The sequence below is a fragment of the Tiliqua scincoides genome, chromosome 4, assembly GCF_035046505.1.
Source record: "Tiliqua scincoides isolate rTilSci1 chromosome 4, rTilSci1.hap2, whole genome shotgun sequence".
Lineage (NCBI taxonomy): Eukaryota > Metazoa > Chordata > Lepidosauria > Squamata > Scincidae > Tiliqua > Tiliqua scincoides.
This window is the reverse complement of record NC_089824.1, coordinates 81,054,930-81,076,641: the sequence shown is the minus strand read 5'-3', so window position 1 is coordinate 81,076,641 and position 21,712 is coordinate 81,054,930. Positions and strand designations below refer to the sequence as shown.

Below are 21,712 nucleotides of genomic sequence, written 5' to 3'. Positions count from 1 at the left end.
GGTAGCTTGCCTAACAGCACAACTCTAAACCCATAAGTCTCACTGGCCTCAAAGGTGCTCATATTCCTGTCTAAGTTTATAACTGAGTTTATACCAGAGCTAAGATGTGAACGAAGGCCAACTCATCCATGAGGCTCAATGATGTGGTTGTCTCAGGCAGTAGGTTGGTAGGGGACACCCATTTCTGTCCATCTTCTTGCCTCAGCTGTTCCTCCTTCTCCTTCCATTCCCTCAATTGGAAAAGCAAGAGGGGATAGAGAGGAACTATGGAGGGGAGTGCTAAACTACAACATCGGAGAGTGGGAAGAACAGTCTGGCATTTCATCATGTTAGGGAGGGGCAGCATTTGGTATGTCACCTTGGGCTTCAGGAGGACATGCGCCAGCCTGGATGTGAACCCAAATATTCAGTTTCTTTCCCACTACATTACATTAGTTCATGGGAGAACAAGAAAAATACCTAAGTATTTTCAACCTTTTCCACAATGGAATGGCATGAGTGCTAGTGTCTTCTACAGAAGAAAAGCTACTGACCAATGATTGATGACTGAGCTGTCATCACTAAAAAAGAGAGAAAATTCACAAGCAATAACTTCCTAGAAATGGTCATTAAAACAAAAAACAACTTTCGAAAAACCTGTTGCATAGAGATAATCCTTATCACCAAGAGGCAAAGCAAATCCCCAGACCTAAAATATGAGTTGAAACAATGGATTTCAGAGACTAAAGACAAGGGATCTGGGGACAAAGCCTGTGCACTAGAAGTAAATACTTTGAATGATAGGGCTGAGGTTATAACTGTGGGTGCAGCATCTGTATATGAAAGATCTCCTGTGGAGCAAAGTAACTTGCACATAGCAGGAGAGAAATGGGATATAGAAGACATTAACAGACCTCCTTCATGCTCTGCCCAAGTGCTTACTTGCAATGGGGAAAAAAAAAAACAGGGCTCTGTTGAGTCTTTGGGAACTTTCTGCGCACAGATGTTCTTCCATAGTGGGAAAGAATCACACCCTTGGTGATTAAGTACAGTTTCAGAAAATCATTTTCTAATCTCAACCACAGTTGTACTTCCTTGAAGAATCCGTTATAACCATCTCTGACTCCAACCTCTTGCCCTTGCTTTCCATTTGTACTTCAATGGTCTTAACTCCCATTCTGAAGGACACTTCACCACCACCAGCTGCACATAGACACCAAAACAGCTAAGAGAAATGAAAGCAATTCAGAGCTGAAGTGAGCAAAGAAACAACTTCAACTTGATAATAAGAGCTTTGATTAAGTTTAACAAGCTCCAGTTTAGAAGAGGCCAGCAACAGCTCTGTTGCTAAAATGGCAATAACAATGTTGTTTGTGTCTCTGATGGAAACACCATTTATAGCAACACACTATTCATAGTGGTAGGTCAAGTATTGCAGATTTTCAGTAAGTGTTAAATTTTGGTACAATAAAGTGAGCTAAAGGTTCACTACTGGCAACAACTTTCTGGTCTACTTTAACTAAAATAAAATTAGCTCATTAATGGATGCTGAAATTCCCAGCCATTCCAAACAATATTAACTCCACTAGGACTGTGGAGACAAATGGGGGATACCACATAAAGCAACATGCTTTTATTTCCATACATCTTCTCCCAACAGGTGAATGAGCCTGTACATATCACTAAGTGGTCTTAGTTAAAAGGGTGTTCTATGGGGCTATACTACTGAAAGCTAATCAGGAGGTCCCACCATGTATGTGGTCCTTGTTCTCAAAGCAAGTATGGAGCATGTTCCAGAGGAAAGTGAGCAGTCCTCTCTTTAATTTATGTACTACGTTTACATTCTACTTTCTTTGTGTTGAGGGTGGCCTGGTCAGACCTGGTCCTTACTTAGCTTCAGCAAGGTTGTGCCTGAGTGCACCTATTTTTAAAAACATATGCATTTGTTCTCAATGTGCAAAGTAATGCTAAACTGTGATCTTATATGAATGCCCTGGGAAGTAAGTGAATATAACAGACTTTTCCTGCTAAATGAACATTCATAAAACTGGCTTGTAACAAAGGGTTTAAAGGAAGAGTTAAGTGACAATCCATTCTGTCATCTGCCCTTCCCTAAAATATTACCTTCATATTGGAATTCAGCACTTTGCTAGAAGGTTTCAAGCAGTGCACCATTTTAAAACTGGGGTGGGTGAATACACATTTACAAGGCTTCCTTTCTCAGACTTGTGTTGGAATGCACACATGTGTTACAAGACAACTAATTTGCATTACGTGTTACTGTATCACAGGAGCATTCCAAGCTCAGAAATTTCTATCCTGACTTTTGCACTGGCTCTGGGCAGGCTACAGTTTCTGCTCTCTTGAGGCAGTGCTTCCCAAACTTTTTAGCACCAGGACACACTTTTTAAATTGGTAATCTATCACGACTCACTAAATAAAAAAAAAAGATACAGAAATATTTTATTATTACTTAAGGAATTTTTGATACTAATCAAAGCCCTGTGCTCCCAAGGCTGCTAAAGACCTTACTGTACATATAATATGTGTAGGTAGCCACTTGCTAGACTCTGCCTAAACATGGAGTTGAAGGACCCTTTCCCCAAACCTTTACAGTCATTCCAGGTTACCCAGAAGACTGAAGAGAGAGCAAGATGTGCACTTAGGGGCTTCCAGGTCAGACAAAGGACTGAAAACTGTGTTCACACATGAGCCATATGATCTTAAGTGTTTCTCAACAAGTGGTATGTGTACCACCAGTAGTACTTAAGGTGGTTTTCTGTGGTACACATGGGACCCCCCAGGCCCCCACACCTAGCTGGGAGACAAGCAGTGCAATGCAGCACGCAGTGGTAGGAGGCTCGGCTGAAAAGCCCTTGCCCTGAGCCTCAGAGCAGAGTCCTCTGCATGTCTACTCAGAAGTATGTCCCATTAGAGTCAATGGAACTTACTCCCAGGAAAGTGTGGACAGGGCTGCAGCCTCAGAGCCCAGTCCTCTGCAGGTCTACTCAGAAGTAATGCCCATTAGAGTCAATGGAACTTACTCCCAGGCAAATGTAGACAGGACTGCAGCCTCAGAGCCCAATCCTATGCATGTCTACTCAGAAGTAAGTCGCATTCTAGTCAGCGGGGCTTACTCCTGGGTAAGTCAGGACAGGATTGCAGCCTTACAGCCCCATCCTGCCACACTTTCCTGGGAGTAAGTCCCATTGACTCTAATGGGACTTACTTCCGAGTAGACATGCGGGAATGGGCTCTGAGGCTGCAGTCCTGTCCACACTTTCCTGGGAGGAAGCCCCACTGACAGCAGCGGGACCGACTTCCGAGTAGACCTGCAGGGGCTGGGCAACCAGTGGGGCGCGCACCGCGGTGGAGGCAGCTGCCGGTGCTCGCGCCAAGCCTACCTGTAGCCGTAGGCGGCGAAGCGCTGGCTCTCGCGCAGCAGGGCTCGGTACAGCCGCAGCACCTGAGCCCTCCTGGAGGCCGCCATGTTGCGAACGAGGCCCCCGCGCCTGTGCGGAGCCTGCTGCCGGAAGGGGCGGGCAGGAGGGACCCGAAGCGGCTCCGCGGGAAGGAGCGAGCGAGCGAGCGAGCGCGCGCGGCCGTACCGGGCTGGGCTGCCGCCTGAACCCCCGAGCCGCCGGCGCTCCCTGAGCCGGCTTGGGGAGGAAAGGTGAGTCGACCGAGGAGCGGTGGGGCCTGCATCTGCCACGCTGAGGTCAGGCGGTGCCTGTCTCCTCAGAAGCAAGTCCCATCAGAGTCCGTGGGGCTTCCTCCCAGGAAAGGGTGGACAGGAGTGCAGCCTAGCAGCCCAATCCTGTGCACGTCTACTCAGAGTCAGTCCCATCAGAGTCAATAAGAACAGCCCCGCTGGATCAGGCCATAGGCCCATCTAGTCCAGCTTCCTGTATCTCACAGCGGCCCACCAAATGCCCCAGGGAGCACAACAGATAACAAGAGACCTCATCCTGGTGCCCTCCCTTGCATTGGCATTCTGACATAACCCATTTCTAAAATCAGGAGGTTGCGCATACACATCATGGCTTGTACCCCGTAATGGATTTTTCCTCCAGAAACTTGTCCAATCCCCTTTTAAAGGCGTCCAGGCCAGACGCCATCACCACATCCTGTGGCAAGGAGTTCCACAGACCGACCACACGCTGAGTAAAGAAATATTTTCTTTTGTCTGTTCTAACTCTCCCAACACTCAATTTTAGTGGATGTCCCCTGGTTCTGGTGTTATGTGAGAGTGTAAAGAGCATCTCTCTATCCACTCCGTCCATTCCCTGCATAATTTTGTATGTCTCAATCATGTCCCCCCTCAGGCGTCTCTTTTCTAGGCTGAAGAGGCCCAAACGTCATAGCCTTTCCTCATAAGGAAGGTGCCCCAGCCCCGTAATCATCTTAGTCGCTCTCTTTTGCACCTTTTCCATTTCCACTATGTCTTTTTTGAGATGCGGTGACCAGAACTGGACACAATACTCCAGGTGTGGCCTTACCATCGATTTGTACAACGGCATTATAATACTAGCCATTTTGTTCTCAATACCCTTCCTAATGATCCCAAGCATAGAAATGGCCTTCTTTACTGCCGCTGCACATTGAGTCGGGCAAAGAGGCAAAGAAGGAAGGCCCATAGCCAGGGAGACAGACCAGGGACAGACTGCACTTGCTCCCGGCGTGGAAGGGATTGTCACTCCAAATCTGCCTTTTCAGCCACACTAAACGCTGTTCCAGAACCCCCATTCAGAGCGCGATACCATAGTCTTTTGAGACTGAAGGTTGCCAACAACATTGAGTCGACACTTTCATCAACTTGTCCACCACCACCCCAAGATCTCTCTCCCGATCTGTCACAGACAGCTCAGAACTCATCAGCCTATATGTGAAGTTTTGATTTTTTGCCCCAGTGTGCATGACTTTACACTTACTGACATTGAAGCGCACCTGCCATTTTGCTGCCCATTCTGCCAGTCTGGAGAGCTCCTTCTAGAGCTCCTCACAATCACTTCTGGTCTTCACCACTCGGAAAGTTTGGTGTCGTCTGCAAACTTAGCCACCTTGCTGCTCAGCCCTGTCTCCAGGTCATTTATGAAGAGGTTGGAAAGCACCGGTCCCAGGACAGATCCTTGGGGCACACTGCTTTTCACTTCTCTCCATTGTGAAAATTGCCCATTGACACTCGCTCTCTGTTTCCTGGTCTTCAACCAGTGGAGCTTAATGGAGCTTACTCCTAGGAAAGTGTGGACAGGCTGAGTTGCAGCCTAGCAACTCAGAAGCAAGTCTCATCAGAGTCAATGGGACTTGCTTCCAGGAATGTGTGGAGAGGATTGTGGCCTTAAAGCAGTGTTTCTCAACCAGTGGCAAGGGTACCACCAGTGGTACTTGAGGTGGTGTCTGGTGGTGTCTGTTGGTGTCATGGACCGCTGCCATGGACCGCTGACACAGTAGTACTTCCAGTGCTACTTCAAGTAGGTGGTCAAGTAGGTGGACCGTGTGAAGCGATACGTCGGAAGAGAAACGTTGAGGCTTAAGCAACTGTGGTGCCATCATGACATTCTATCAGAATCCCATGTGCCTTTCTAAGCACTTGGGAATTTCTCCCCTCCACCCCGCTTTAGGCAGTGCACATCAACACTGTCCACAAGTTAATGTTTTTCTCGCTTTAAATGTCACCATACACCTACTTCAGGTAAGTGGTGCCTGAGAAGACACTCCCCCACTTGCCCAGGGTGACCTGATGCCATAACTGCAAAAGAGGTCAAGGTGCCTCAAAATGTTGGGCATGACAAAATAAGAGCTAAAAACACCTGTATAGTGATTTCATGCAGCTATTTTAAGCACAGTATTGCTCATTATTAAATGATGTCATCACCTACATTAATTTGCATTTAATGTAAATTAAATGTAACTACAGGTCCTCTCGTGGATTGAGAAATGGTTGGAGGCCAGGAAGCAGAGAGTGGGTGTCAATGGGCAATTTTCACAATGAAGAGAGGTGAAAAGCGGTGTGTCCCAAGGATCTGTCCTGGGACCGGTGCTTTTCAACCTCTTCATAAATGACCTGGAGACAGGGTTGAGCAGTGAAGTGGCTAGGTTTGCAGACGACACCAAACTTTTCCGAGTGGTGAAGACCAGAAGTGATTGTGAGGAGCTCTAGAAGGAGCTCTCCAGACTGGCAGAATGGGCAGCAAAATGGCAGATGCGCTTCAATGTCAGTAAGTGTAAGGTCATGCACATTGGGGCAAAAAATCAGAACTTTAGATATAGGCTGATGGGTTCTGAGCTGTCTGTGACAGATCAGGAGAAAGATCTTGGGGTGGTGGTGGACAGGTCGATGAAAGTGTTGACCCAATGTGCGGTGGCAGTGAAGAAGGCCAATTCTATGCTTTGGATCATTAGGAAGGGTATTGAGAACAAAACGGCTAGTATTATAATGCCGTTGTACAAATCTATGGTAAGGCCACACCTGGAGTATTGTGTCCAGTTCTGGTCACCGCATCTCAAAAAAGACATAGTGGAAATGGAAAAGGTGCAAAAGAGAGCGACTAAGATGATTACGGGGCTGGGGCACCTTCCTTATGAGGAAAGGCTATGGCGTTTGGGCCTCTTCAGCCTAGAAAAGAGACGCCTGAGGGGGGACATGATTGAGACATACAAAATTATGCAGGGGATGGACAGAGTGGATAGGGAGATGCTCTTTACACTCACACATAATACCAGAACCAGGGGACATCCACTAAAATTGAGTGTTGGGCGGGTTAGGACAGACAAAAGAAAATATTTCTTTACTCAGTGTGTGGTCGGTCTGTGGAACTCCTTGCCACAGGATGTGGTGCTGGCGTCTAGCCTAGACGCCTTTAAAAGGGGATTGGACAAGTTTCTGGAGGAAAAATCCATTATGGGGTACAAGGCATGATGTGTATGCGCAACCTCCTGATTTTAGAAATGGGTTATGTCAGAATGCCAGATGCAAGGGAGGGCACCAGGATGAGGTCTCTTGTTATCTGGTGTGCTCCCTGGGGCATTTGGTGGGCCGCTGTTAGATACAGGAAGCTGGACTAGATGGGCCTATGGCCTGATCCAGCGGGGCTGTTCTTATGTTCTTATGTTAATTTATGACATGTAATTTATTAATTACAAGGAAGTTAACTGCTGCCTGCAGGGGCCGCTCACAGGGAAAAGGAGGACATTTAAGTTCTTTTCCAGGACACAAGGCTAAAAAAGAGGACATGTCCTGGAAAAAGAGGATATCTAGTCACTCTGCGTTTGCCTCTCCATGAAGCTGGTCCATGCTGCTAGGCAATGCAGGGTGTGTCCCCATGGGGCACAATGTAGTGAGTGGTGTTTGATAGAACTGCTCTCATGTTAGAGCAGAGGTCTCCAAACCCTGGCCCCGAGTTTGGAGACCTCTGCTCTAACATGAGAGCAGTGAGCCTCTATCCGGCCGGCAGCCAGCCTCTTGTCCCCTGAAGCCTCTGGCCCAGTCAACTGAACATGACTGGAGCTGTGCTCTGGTTGCGTCTGGAGGTTGTTCTGAGGGCCGGACAAATTGAATAAATGAGCCCATTTGTTCATTTATTCACTCATCTAAGATCCATCTCTAATTTATTTATTTAAATTTTATATTTAAATTTTTTTTCTGGCCCTCAACACCACACAAGATAATTGATTTGGCCTACTGCCCAAAAAGTCTGAAGACCCTGCGTTAGAGTGAACTGCTATAGAGCAGTGGTCTTCAACATTTTAGTGCCACGACCCCAACAAAGCATGAGACTGGGAACCCACCACTGATCCCTCCCCCCTCCTAGGACCCAACCCTCTCAACCCATTTCTCCCTACCTCTTGTATCTTCACAACAAACCTGTGAGATAGCAGCTTGCACAGGGTCAGCCTTAGGAGCTGAGGGGCCAGAGAGCAAGAAGAAGCTGTGCAGAATTCTATCAAGAACTCAATTGTGATAAGGCAATACCATTATTGGATTGGATCCACCAAGCATCCCCCTCTCTGGCATAGGGGTTGAAAGGTTGCGACCCTCCAGTGAAACTTTGCGACCCCATTGGGGTCACAACCCACACATTGAAGAACACTGCTATAGAGGACCACATCCTGCATGCATTGAGCAAAACCCATGAAAGACCCAGCAAGTGTACAAAGGGAATGTTGGTAGGCTTTTTCACCACTCATGTCCAATATGCATATACAGTAGGCCAAATAGACACAAGCCCTTTCCCCCTCTACACACATTTCTAATAACCTCTGAAGAGTAATGCCATGGCCCCATCTTTGATGAAGTTGGCAAGGTTGGGGGAAAGTCTTTTCAGTTTCTTCAGCACCTGGTTCTGGTCTCCAATGAAACTAGCAGAGCTGGAGGAAGAAAGAAACTTTTTCAAAATTTTACTGGGCATACTTAAACTCTACTGCGTCTAAACCACCTCTTGGATCCTGTTTAGTACATACATAAGAACAGCCCCACTGGATCAGGTCATAGGCCCATCTAGAATCTCACAGCGGCCCTGTATCTCACAGCGGCCTACCAAATGCCCCAGGGAGCAGTTTCAGTGTTATACTGAAATGGAATAAACTTTTTTTCCCTCAATAAAGAAACTCAGAAAATAATCCTCTGCAATGTAAAGCAGTGACAATATATTTGGATAGTCAGTTAAGTGTTATAATACTGAATTATTCAATAGCATATCATCATATACTACAAGGCTGCAATGCTGTACACACTTACCTGGGAGTAAATACCATTGAACTAATTATTTATTATATGTTCCTTCAGAGAGTTCAGGGCGACACACATGTCCCATCTCTCTTTTGTGATAACAACAAAACTGCAGTTGCACCCTGCAAAACTGCAGGGTGTGTGTGTGTGTGTGTGTGTGTGTGTGTGAGAGAGAGAGAGAGAGAGAGAGAGACTGACTGACTGACTGACTGACTGACTTACTTGAGTGAGGTTCATAGCACAGTGAGGATTTTAACCTGAGTCTTCCTGGTCAGATTGGGACCTGCTTTTGGGTAAACATGCACAAGACTGGCAAGCCCAACTGAATCCATCAGGCAAGTACCTCCCTCCTCAACTCTTCTAGAATTTAAACTTAGACTTTATTATTTATTATTTAGACTTGGCTTTATTATTTATTAAATTTCTGCCCTTTTGCTCTTATAATAAAACAGCAAATCATAAAAAAATAAAAATAAAGAATGGACTAAAACATTGCTCCAGTCAAACATGAGAGTTATGTCTGATTTTCACTGAAGAAATTCTCTGAATCCAATTTGTTCATATTGCTAAAATTTATTAAAACTATCAGATTTGTTTGCACAGTCCTCCAACTGTGTTCAGAATCCAACAAAAATCTTGATCTAAATTGCCACCAAAAATTATGTGACGAAACAGTGGTGTCATAGTTTCTATAAGAAGGTCTTTTTTTCTTGTCCGCTGTCTCTTTCCTGGCTTTGCAACAAGAATAAATAACTATACCTGTGTGATAATGACTTTCCTTATTTTGCTAATGGTTGTATGTTTTTGTCTTTTCTCACTCTCTCCTCAGGTGTTTTATGTTAATGCTTTCAACTGCTTATAGAGTGATAAACTGCTGAGGATTTTTGCCCAGTTCCAGGTTAGTGTTTATGTTGTCAAGTAGAATTTTTCATAATAAAGTTAATACACAAACAGGTTTCTAACTCTGGCCTATCCAATTTGGGTAGCTTTGAATGTAAGTAAGCCATAAAAAACATTTCCATTAATTTGGCAACTCTGGAAGCCTCTAGTATGCTTGCTTTTTCAACAGGAGTGTAAGCGCTGAGCAGAAGAGAGTGAGGGGTCGTATTTTCCCTGGCAGTGTTCTTCCTCATTTATTAGATTTAATATTATTATTTTTGGAGAAAAGTCCAAGTGAAAATTTTAGTGATATCCTGAATTCCTTGTATTTCTAAAAAAGTTATTGGATTATTGATTCCAAATGTGTAGATATGAATCTTCTTGTTTTCAGCCCCACTAACATCCATTTTGATCCATTCACGTATTAAGAAGATCTATTCACTTTTCCCTTGATATTCCAGAAACCCAGTGCGATGTAGTAATTAATAATAGCTCTTATGCGTATGCGTAAGAGCTTAACAATAAGCTTTTCTTCCAAAACTGTTTCTCTATATGCATTTTTGTTTAAACTCATGCAATGTGGGAAGTGTGGTCTTGCCTGCCTGTTGCTGTCCTCCGGTGTCCTTCTCTTCTGTGAGAGAAGAAGACATGGAGAGGGGAGTGAGTTCTTTCATGCCAGTCCTCTTCCTCAGTCTGGGCCCTACGAAGTGTCCAGGAAGCTGCTTTCAACCTTTTGTTCTCATTCATGGTTTTTCCTAGCAGACTGGCCTCGATAAGCAACCCCAGTGGTACTGTCTCTTTTGACTTCCTCACCCCTTTGCAAGAGACCTTCTTCCATTGCTCTGAGACTTGATGGATATTGGGATGGGCAGGTCTGGTTCACTCAATTCTGAGTCAGGTTTCCAATACATAGCAAGGAAATGGTTTTTACTTTTTTCTTTTTCTTTTGGGGTAGGTGTGTATTTATTCATGTGTTTCCAGATAGAGTTGAGTTGAATGCAAAATCAAGTTTTCCAATATAGTACAATGTAGTATAATGGCTTTCTTATTGGCAGATTCTTGGTAGTGACTTGAAATACTGTGTTCCGTTTTGGGCACCACATCTTAAGAAGGACATTGATGAGCTAGAAAAGGTTCAGAGGTCATCAGCAAAGATAATATGGGATCCTGAACCAATTTGTACAATTAAAAGAGCTTGGTATGTTTATCCTGCATAAGAGAAAATTAAAGGGTGATGGGATAGCTGCCTTCAGGTATCTCAATGGCTGTCAGACAGAAGAAGTGATGGACCTACTCTCTGCGATGGAGCTGCTCTGTGGCTTCTGAGTGCAAGACTAGTACCAGTGGGTCAAAACTGCAGGGAAGTAGGCTGGACTTGAGGAAGAATTTCCAAACTGTAGGAGCTGCTTGGCACCGAGTCTGCCTCATGCAGAATGGATGCTCCCTTGCTGGAGGAATTCCAAGGAGAGAGTAGGGCAGCTGCTTATTAGAGATGAGTGACCTGCACTGAGCAGGGGAACTAGACGACCTCCAAGATCCATCCCAACTCTAACATTCTGTGAGTCTGTGGAGTACAAGTCAAGAATGGGAGAAAATAACATTTGACTTTAATATACACTAATTAAAAAACATGAGCCAGTAACAGTACCAGGGAGGTTCTGATCCACATCATTACAAATTGAATAATAATAATAATAATAACCAGTATTTATATACTGTCCTTCTTGGTCATTGGATTATTCCTTTGACTTTAGGCAGGCTTTCTCTAAACCCCCAAGGGGCTTTTTACAATAACAAAGAAGTTCTAATCTTTCAAGAATAACAACATTCCAGATGGATCTTTCACTTCTGGTATCACTTCTGACTGCAGTTGCCTTCCACACTGACTGACAAGCAGCTCCTTCTTCTCTCACTGAAGGGCAGCCAAGCCGGCTTCTTTGCTCTCACCAAAGAGCAGGTAGAATAGCTCAGCTTGTCAGTCACTTCTCAAGGCCTCACCACTCACGGAAGCTTCCAGTGATCTCAGACTGGTGACCTTTGGATGTTATCTTTGGGCTTAATGGTGACTCTACCCTCTAGACCAGGCCTCCTGCCCTGGAAGATGAATTCAAACAATTTGGAATAGCCTTATACATCTCTGTGGTTCTCCCCAATGTATGGTTTCACAACAAAACTTGCATATTTTATTTTTGGCAGTTTCTGAAAACTCTTCCTCCCAAACTGAAAGGTACTTTCTAAAAGAGGGAATAGTTTTACTAAGTACATTCCCTGGGGAATAACCTTGATTTCAACTGAACTTACTTTCAAGTAAGTATGCTCAAAATTGCTGATACTGCAGCAATGTTTTCTGTCCTGGCATCTCTGATTAAAAGAATTTTGGATAACAGAAGTGGAACAGTGTTCTGGTTGAAGTTTTGAGGTCCACTGCTAGTCAGAGTAGAAGAAGTTGCACTAGAGGTACCAGTGGTCTAGCGTGGGGAACATGTGACCTGTCATCTGAAAGAAAGCACACCAAGTCCCTTCCTTTAGGAACTGCAATGGAGGAAAAATGGAGAAACTTATCTGAATAGGTAGGCTTGAGTGCCATTGTAACATAAGCAGTTGGTAGACTAATCCCTTTCCTCTTCTCACAGCAATTTGTGTGTTAGAAAGATTTAAGCTTCTGTGGGTAGGACTGAAAAGAAGAAGGGAAGCAGTTATGGTCTACAGCAGTGGTTTTCAAACTCTCAGGGAAAGTGTGAACCACAGTAAGTCTTGGTGGGGGTGGGGGGGAGGCAGCTGCAGCGGACTGGGGGGCTGCAAGAGACTGCAGGGGACAAAGCTGCAGGGACTGGGATGCACACACCAGTCCCTGCAGCAGCCATCCTGGGGTACAGGGAGCCATACACGAGCATCTGCAGGGCTACCCAGGTCGTCAGAAGTGAAAGTAGAACTAGGGCAGGAGGTCTGGTCTAGAGGGTAGAGCCTCCGTCTGCCTGAAGATAACATCCACAAGGTCGCCAGTTCGAGGCCACTGGCACCGTGCAACCTTGGAGCAGCTGACAAGCTGAAGCCGAGCAGTTCCATCTGCTCTGAGCGTGGGAGGTTGGAGGCTAGAATCTGGTGTGCTCCCTGGGGCATTTGGTGGGCCGCTGTGAGATACAGGAAGCTGGACTAGATGGGCCTATGGCCTGATCCAGTGGGGCTGTTCTTATGTTCTTAGAACGTGAAGCCAGATCGGAATGAAACATCTTGAATGTAGTCGTTCTTGAAAGAAAGAACCTTCTTTGAAATTGTAAAAATCCCTATTTAATAAGGGATTTAGCCTGCCTATGTAAACCGCCTTGAATAAAGTCTTGAATAAAGACCAAGAAAGGCGGTATATAAATACCTGTTGTTGTTGTTGGTGGTGGTGGTGCGCCGTTTCCGCAAAACCAGAAGTGGAGCGCAATCGCTCCACTTTCACTTTTAGAAGCCTGGGGAGCCCTACAGATGCTTGCGCATGGCTCCCCGCAACCCAGGACAGCTGCTGCAGGGAGTGCATCCTAGTCCCTGCAGCCCCGTTAGTGACGCGATCCTGGGGATCGTGTTGTTGCCTCCTTGCTGCCCCCTCGCCTTAAGGGGTCAGAGGCCAGGGCCTTCAGGCTGGGGCATCATGACACCCCAGTTTGAAAACCACTGGTCTACAGTAAGGGAAGAGAAAGGACTATTGATAGCGGTGGAAGAGAAGGGGATAGTGTCTTGGAATGGAGAAGGTAGGAGAAAAGAAACTGCCCCTGGGCCAGGTGAACTGGAAGTAGGATCCCGAAAAGAGGATTGGAAGAAACAGGTCAAGAGAGTGGCAGAGTCACCTAGAAGTAGTAAAGGGAGATAAGCCCTAAACCACATGCCCATCTAGAGCAGTGATTTTCAATCTTTTTCATCTCACGGCACACTGGCAAGGCACTAAAATGGTCAAGGCACAGCATATACTTTTTGACAATTGACAAGGCATACTGTGTTGTCAGTGGGGGCTCACATCCTCCACTGGGCCTATTGATAAATGACCCTTTCCCAAATTCCCGTGGCACACCTGGGGACCATTTGCGGCGGCACCAGTATGCCACGGCACAGTGGTTGGAAATGGCTGATCTAGAGACTGTCTGTTTGGACATGTTTGCACACACATTCCAACCATTCAGTGAGCATTCTCCTTTGTGAATATAACTGACCTGAGCACAGATATAAATTATAATGTGGTTGTGATAGCAGCATTGAAGAGCAGCATTGTAAAAATTGTGAATGCGTGTCGGAACTCTTGTGATTAGCTGCCGTAGTTGCTTCCTTCTATAAAGGGAGTTAAGTAATTTTACTGAGGGCTGATTCCTAGCTGTAAGTATTGCCTGTCACTTGGTACAGGTTCAGATCCTTGAGCCTCTAGGCCTTTGGTACCCCAGGGGCAGGAGTCATCTTCTGTTTACATTCTGTTCTGCATCACAGAGATTTGGCTGAGTCTTTCCCTGTCTTTTATGAATCTTCAGGATAAATGAGCAATTTGAAGAGGATATAAAAACATGGCCATCTGGCATCCTTAATAATAGTCTGAAACTATAGTAGCAGGCTAATGAGTTTGAACATAATACCTGCAGAATCATGGAACGGTGTGGACAGAAGCAGCTGTTGCGTTCTCTAGGGCATATTTGTAGTATTGTCATATGTTGGTTAAATTATTCTTTGTTATACATTCTATCAATTTTATAACATGGTACTCAGCCTGTGAGGGGGGGGGGAGAGTTTGCATATGCCTGCATTTGTTGCTCTGATATTCAGTTATTCACAGTGATTCTCATATGGGTTTGGAACTGTCACTGGCTTTCATGATATCATAACTGTTTCAATTCAGTGTATTCTCTTCAGCATTTTTAAAAACACCAACTCCTGCCTTTTCCTGCTACTTGAATTTTCTCTAATGCTTATCATATTTTAACTTTGCTAACTATGATGGACAAAGCCACTAAGCACGAGGGTTTGCTTTGGATTAGGATGCACTCAGATGCTAGCTTTTGATGTTCTTAATTTGGTAGTGTATTGCTCAACTGTTGGGTAGCGCATGCAACCATATGCATCTTTTCAAATTCACTGCTGAAGCTAGTTGCAAGGAGTATATAGCTGACACATATTTCACCCAAATCCTTATTAGTATGTTGGCATCCTTCAGTCTCGGAAGACTATGGTGTCACGCTCTGAATGGTGGTTCTGGAACAGAGTGCCCTCTCCAGTGCGCAAAGCCTGGGTAAAGTAGGTATGGAGGATAGGCTGTTACCCATGCAGCAATTCCCCCCTCTCCACGTCGCTGAAATGATCCAATGGAAAGGCAGAGGCCAATACGGTTGGTTCCAGCGACGTCGCAGGAGTTGCCAGAACGTGACTGTGTTCAGCCATGAACTGCCTTAGGGACTCCGGCTCCGGATTTTGCCTCGAGGTTGACTCCTGAAGCCTTTTCCATAACTGGATGTAGCCACAAGGCAGTGGAGGTTTGGGATCAGAGTTTTCCTTCTCTCAGATGAGCTGCCTTCCCAGGCTGACGAGTCCCATCTACCCGGTGGCTGTTTAGTCGCCTCTTACGACAAGTACAGCCAAACTGAGGGCCTATTCTTATCCCCAGCCCCCAGGGGATATTATTAGTATGAGTGTCCACTGAAGTGGTGCTATTAATGCACTCTGAAGCACTGGGTACATATAGCTCCATGCTACTCTCACTGTATCCCACAATTTTCCAGAGCTGAGCCCTCCACTGCATCAGAGGCAATGGTGGCACCTGCTGGTGCTTCTGACTGCTGGCTCTAATAGAGTCAGCTTGGCAGCTGGATCTATTCGGATTCCAAGAATTGTTGGGGAGTGGGATGACATATAGAGGGAAGGATGGTGAGTCTTCTCACCGATCCACCATCTCTGCCTATGGTGAAGGGTTGTAGACTCCACTCACCATTGATGTTGTTGTTATCTTGAATCCACATGAAACTTATTACAAGGTGTTCTATTAATACATGAAGCTTATTTTGAGATGCTGATTAGTCAGTCATAACTCTGAGCCTCTTTGCTCTCCCTTTGCTTCACTAATGTGTTGAATGATAAATATGATATGAGAATGTAAAATGGATTTTGATAAAAATGTGATAGGTGGCACCCAACTGCCCCCACTCCCAACCAATCGTGCAAGGCTTGAAGTAAAAAGGAAGAAAACAGGGAGTGTGAATTGGATGTGAAACTTTAGAAGACAACTTGATCTGGAAAGTTAGATGTAACATTGAGATGTCAAAATCAGATGAGTTCTCTGCAAAATAAAAAATGACTGAAACTAACAATCTGTGTTAGTCAATAAATCTTCCCTTCATAATAACAATGAGATGTTTTTTCGGTTTCTTTCTCATTAATTTATCTGTAGGTGGTGCTTTGACAAACTGTGGTGGAAGCAGGTTGGATGCAACACAATTAAACACCAATACGGAATTGGTTTGCTCTGAATTTCCCATAAGTCTGTTTGTCCTGGCCTGTGCCCTTTTCATGAGGCCTCAATTTTCAGCTTCTCCTAGGACCTCTTCTTTGTTTTTGAAAGACACCAGTGCGCGCGTGCTCTCTCTCTCTCTCTCTCTCTCTCTCTCTACCTAAAGATTTGTAAAAATATTCAGTTTTGCAGCAGTGGACCTTTCCAGCCCCGTTTCTGGGGCAAAAGGCCCCGATGGTGTCCCCGTGGGCTGTCACCACCGCCCCGTGTGAAAATCTGCCTGCCCTACGCACCCGAGGCTCACGGAACCTTGTGCAACCCAGGGCTGCATCGGGGCCTGTCTGAGCTTCCCTGATGCTATAAATTGTGCTTCTGGAAAACCGGAAGCACAGTTTCCGATCCCATTGGGAGCCTCCTAGAGGCTCGTGCCTGGGACATTTGCCCGATCGGACCTAATGGTAGGTCCGCAACTGCACTTTTGTCTTAGAGAGAAGTCCTTAGTTGGGTATATTTTCAGAAGTTGTCTTAGGGTCTACAATGTTTCTGCAACATGAGTGAAAAGTCTTGTGTGGCTTTTTTTAATGGATGTAAGAGGATGAGAAGTGTAGGGGAGAAAGGGCCTTGAAAATAAAGGTATTTCTTTTGCAAGTCACACAAACCTACATATTCGAAGTTTTTAGAGGCAAAATGTTATCACTCTTTCCAAAATTGCCTTAAAGTTGATTCCCAAGGGATAAGTATTTGCCTTTCAATGGAGCACCTTTCCATTGCAGGAAGTAAGTGTGTCCATCAAATATAACATAAATAATCACACTCTTCCTTATACTAAGCCCACTGTTGCTCCATCTAGTATATTCTGTTGCTTGAGACCTGCCAGATTCAGCCATTCTTAATTCCTTGGATGCATCTGACCCTGCATACCACCCTGACAAGTGCCACTTCCTGGTAGCATGCACCCACAGTTTGTGTTGTTGTTGTTGTTATTAGATATTTGCACAGTCAGGTAGGTGTTATTGACTGGTTTGTTTTATCCAGACATTGAGTCCTCCCCAAGGACCCAGGATAACTGGTTTTTGTCCTATAATTATTGTTGCAAAATGTAAGCTGTTCCCAGCAACGCAGTGTTTTGCAGTTGATTGATGGTAATTTCTGTGGCCCCTGTGCTGTTCAGGTGCTCTTCTAGGTGTTCTGGAATAGCACCAAGGGTGCCAGTCACCCTTGGTTTTCCAGTCACCTTTGGTTTTCCTTGCCAGTCACCTATGGTTTTCTTCTGCCACAGCCTTTCAATTTCTGTTTGCAAATCTTTGTACTCCCCCTCCCCCAGTTCTTTTTCTTCTACTCTGCTATCACGTGGTATTGCTATATTGATGAATTTGACTTGTTTTTCTTTCTTTTCAACTACAGTTATTATTATACACTTTCATGATTGCATGAATCACCACTGGATACTAGGGCTTGCAAGCAAGGAAACACACACACTAAACAGAGTTGCAAGCACACACAAAAACGAGTCTTGAGTCAAGTCTATTCTAGTCTTTTCATTTTTAGGGTAAAACCCCTGAGTCAGTGTCCAAGTTTTTGACATTTGTGATTTGAATCCTTACAAGTTGCGAAAATGCTTGTTTTTGCAACTCAAGTCTGAGTCAACCGAGTCTCAGCTCATCCCTGCCACTTTGAGTTTTCTAAATGGAGCATGAGATATAAATATAATAAGTAAAATATCAGTAGGGGGAGAGTGTGACTGGAAACCACCCTTCAGTAGTTTACATTAAAGGCTCTTGTTAGATACTCTTTGAACCTTGCTTCGATCCCTGGCTAACTAGATGAGAGTGGGAAGACGTGGCCTGATGCTATGGTGTGCAGTGGTGCCATCACCACAGAGTGTCAACCAGCTAGTTTGGGAGGGGGTTTGCAAAGCTCCAGCCAGTGTTCAGAGGGAGGAAAATCTGAGTTATTGGTAGCACCCCATAACAGGGACTGGACCAGAGATCAGGAGCAGGGAGGAGAGACAGAACTGAATGAGAAGATGAAGCAGGGGTACTGTAGCCAGGGATAGAAAGTGAAAGCCAAGAGGGGATGTTGTCTTTCCATGTAATGTACACTGTACACGCTCAAAAAACATTATAGAAATGCTAAGTATTATTATATGCTTAATCTATCCCACCTTTATATTTGTAAGCAGCAAGTGATTTTTGGTTGTTTGATTTCTTATTGTCAACTATGAACTAATGTTAAATTCCACATTTTTGCCTTCTCTGTCTGCGTGTACAATTATTGGGATCATGGCTACTGACTTTATGAAAGTTGTTTGTGCCTAATACACAACTTCTGTACATAGGAGGAGCCTAGTAAAAACAATACAAAGGAAACATTTAATGTGCCGCCTGTAATATTTTTATTTTCCACAGAGGGGAGCTGTTAGAAGTAAAAATGAATAATAAAAATTATAAGATCCTATCTGTGTAAGTAAATGAACTATCCATGTACAAAGGGAAATAAATTCCCTATACATTTAGTGAATAACACCTAAAATTAACCTGTCTTTATTTCTTCCTAACCCGTGTTCTCCTGTGCAAGGTTCTGTAAGTTGTAGTTAAGCTCCATTACTTTATTGCTTTTCTTTCTTTTTCCAGGAGGTGAGGTGTCATTTTAGAAACAAGCCTATGAGTGCATAAGTTAGTGATATTATGCCTTGGGTTCCTAATTGTCCCTCAGTAAGTTATCAACAGTTCAGACTATGCCTCAGCAGATGGGAAAACACTGTGAGAAATAGCAGAACTTGCACTATGTGTATATGTGCGCTAGAGACAATGCATGCGTTTCCCATTTAGAGATTTAACTTCTAGAAGTTATGAGGAGCTAAATCCTGAAGAGTGACAAATTGCACCATTAACAATAAAATATTATTGATAGAAGACAAAAATAGGTGCAAAAGTGGGACAGAAAATTGTCAAGGATCAGAAACAGTGACAGTTATAGTACAATCCTATGCATATATACTCAGAAGTAAGCCTCATTGAGTTTAATAGGACTTACGGCACAGTGGTTGAAAATGACTGCTCTAGCCAATTCTAGAGCACATATGCTGCTATTTTTGTTTTGTTTTTTAAGGAAAAAGTGTGGAATAAGTGATCCTTTTGCAACCTATCTGAACATCCCCCCCAGGTTTCTTACTCTTCTATCTATCAGCAGAGATGTAGCAAATTGCATTGTTAGCCCACATGGGGACAGCACTGCTATAGCACTAACAGGTATGTGTGAATTTCCTTCCCATCTCCAAAGGCCCCATGTGATTCCTCCCCAGCCTCGATTGCTCACTGTTTCTTCTGCTCACAGCATTCATTTGATCTTAGCCATCTTAGTTTGCCTCCCATTTCAGAATCCATTACTAAAAAGCTTGGAGCCCGATAAGGAATTTAATTCTTACATATGCCTTAGACTGTGTTTTCCTTAACTTTTAAAAAAGAGCAAGAAGCATATCATAACCACTTTTGTTTTTTAGTTTCTCTGTCCTATACCTTAAAATAATTTAAACTGTTTTGTTTTGTTGTATGATTTGTAAAAACAAAGTCAGAGCTTCAGTGGTTTGTTTTTTCTTGCCTTTGTCTATCTTAGTTTCACCAGGCAATAGGAATAGCTATTTGAGTTGGAAATGTGGCATGTTAAGAGAAATTGCTAGCTGTACTATACACGCCACAGGGTTTTCCACAATCTTTCCTACTTCCCTACTTTAATGTGTACATACTCTCACCATACAGTGGTGCACTTTCATGTTGTGAGTTTCTCTACCTACAGCTACTGTCATTAATTGGGGGAGTGTGCATTCAGGGATTTTATACTGTGTTTCTGCAGGGAAGGGGGCAGGAAATGAACACCTACAATGTGGCAGTGCCATATCATGACATGTGCATGCTTTGACTAGGTGGTCAAAAATTTGCTGCTTGGATTCCACGTCCCATGGCAAACGTGTTCTTTGGCTGAGATATGTACCTTCTAGTGCTTGTTTGCATGATCTCATTATCTTGAGACATTAACTGCTTTACTAATGTCATTCTATGAATTGTTTATACAAGGTATTAATCTGAGGCTTAAAGAAATTCAAAAAGGTGAAAAACCCCTTGATAACTGGAATTGCTTGCTTTTCAAGGCTGGAATGAATGTGTAAACAGAAGCATTGTTATTGTTTTGGATTTACAGTGGTTATTGTCTTGGATTTACAGAGGATGATATTCAGAAGTCAATGCACACATGTAGTTTCTGCTCAAAAAGCTTTTACTTTAGCAATGGAATGTTACGTGGGATTGTTCACAAAGAACAGAGGCAACAATATGATGCAAAGGAGTCCATGTTATGGATTTCTAGCAAAAATAATCGGAGTACAGGTAGGGCCTTGGTGTCTGTGGATTTTCTCTCCGCGGATCTGGCTCAACGCAGGTCCCCTGGACACAGGGGGTCCAAGGCTTCTGCAGGTTGGCCCGTGGTCTCTGTGGACTTCAGAATGGCCGTTTCAGGCATAAAAACTTCATTTTCCGTGTCCTTCTTTGGGTCTCAGAATGCCTTAAAAGAGTGTTTCTCAAGCTGTGAGTTGGGACTCACTAGGTGGGTCATGATCCAATTTCAGGTGGGTCCCCATTCATTTCAATATTTTATTTTTAATATATCAGACTTGACGCTACCATGGTATGTGACTGCCTTTGGGGAAATGTTACAGTTGTGTGTAGCCTCTGCAGGCTTCAGAAAGCCCTCTGGAGGTGAACGGAGTGTAACTTTGGTCGCCTTCAGAGACTTTAAGGGCCAAAACCACAGATTTGGTTATCTGTGGTTTTCGGTATCCACGTAGGGTCTGAGAACAGATCCCTCATAAATACTGAGGCCCCACCTGTACCTACTCTTGTATGAGAGCTCTCATGCAGTCTTCCATTCATTTGTTCCAGGCATATCGAAGATATCTTTGCCTTTCTTGCACTTTGTGGAGTATAACCTCTTGATGTTCAACACACTCTCCTCTTTTGTAGGTTTCTTGATTACTTTGTTAATGTAGGCTTCTCATAATCAGTGCATGATAATCTTATCTTGGTTTTCAGGTAGTAATCGCATAAGTGAATCTTTACTATCCTCTCTTATCTTAACGTCTGTTGTGTTGACAGTCTTCCCTCTAATACCTATGATGCAATATTTCGGTTTTCAGTCGTTCTTTGTTCTAGTCACTAGGCATCCCTTGAACGTCCATACAAACAGTACATAATTTTATTCTCTCATATAACATCCTGATGTCCTTACAATGAAATTCAGTCAGAGAATTGTTTTGCAATATACCAATACATATATACCAATACATTTTATATTTGTGTAAACGGACATTAGCCATAGGAATTTATGTTGTTGCCTGAGGTGATGTTACAGTATGTGAGAGGTTATCAGTGAGTAACATACAGCATGCAATAGTATATGACTTTATATGATAATATTACAACATTCCTCTGCTTGATTCCAAAAATACAGTAATAGTTTTGTGTAGTCTCTCATCACATTTAATACTCCCAAGGTTTTATTCAATAACAGTATTAAAGTGAGGTTCTGTGACAAGGGCACTGTTTAGAGCTTGCTTCATTTCTTTTAGAAGTGGCTGATTTTTCTTATTTGTTTTTCTATGCCTGTATAAT

At 44.0% G+C, this 21,712-nt stretch overlaps 2 protein-coding genes across 4 annotated transcripts in view; one reads left to right on the top strand and one right to left on the bottom strand.

Moving 5' to 3' along the window:
- LYRM4 (LYR motif containing 4) overlaps nucleotides 1-3,522 on the bottom strand; it is a 66,191-nt gene extending 62,669 nt beyond the window's left edge. Inside the window, exon 1 of the mRNA XM_066624385.1 lies at nucleotides 3,384-3,522. Coding sequence (XP_066480482.1) covers nucleotides 3,384-3,469 — 86 coding nt within the window. The 5' untranslated portion in view covers nucleotides 3,470-3,522. The remainder of the gene's footprint in view (nucleotides 1-3,383) is intronic.
- The window catches only part of FARS2 (phenylalanyl-tRNA synthetase 2, mitochondrial), a 277,553-nt gene continuing 259,338 nt past the window's right edge, over nucleotides 3,498-21,712 (top strand). For 2 of the 3 annotated variants that reach the window (XM_066624381.1, XM_066624382.1), the window contains exons 1-2: nucleotides 3,498-3,652; nucleotides 9,537-9,605. The gene's annotated coding sequence lies outside the window, so the exon portion shown is untranslated. The remainder of the gene's footprint in view (nucleotides 3,653-9,536; nucleotides 9,606-21,712) is intronic. The other variant, XM_066624384.1, reaches the window with a different exon arrangement.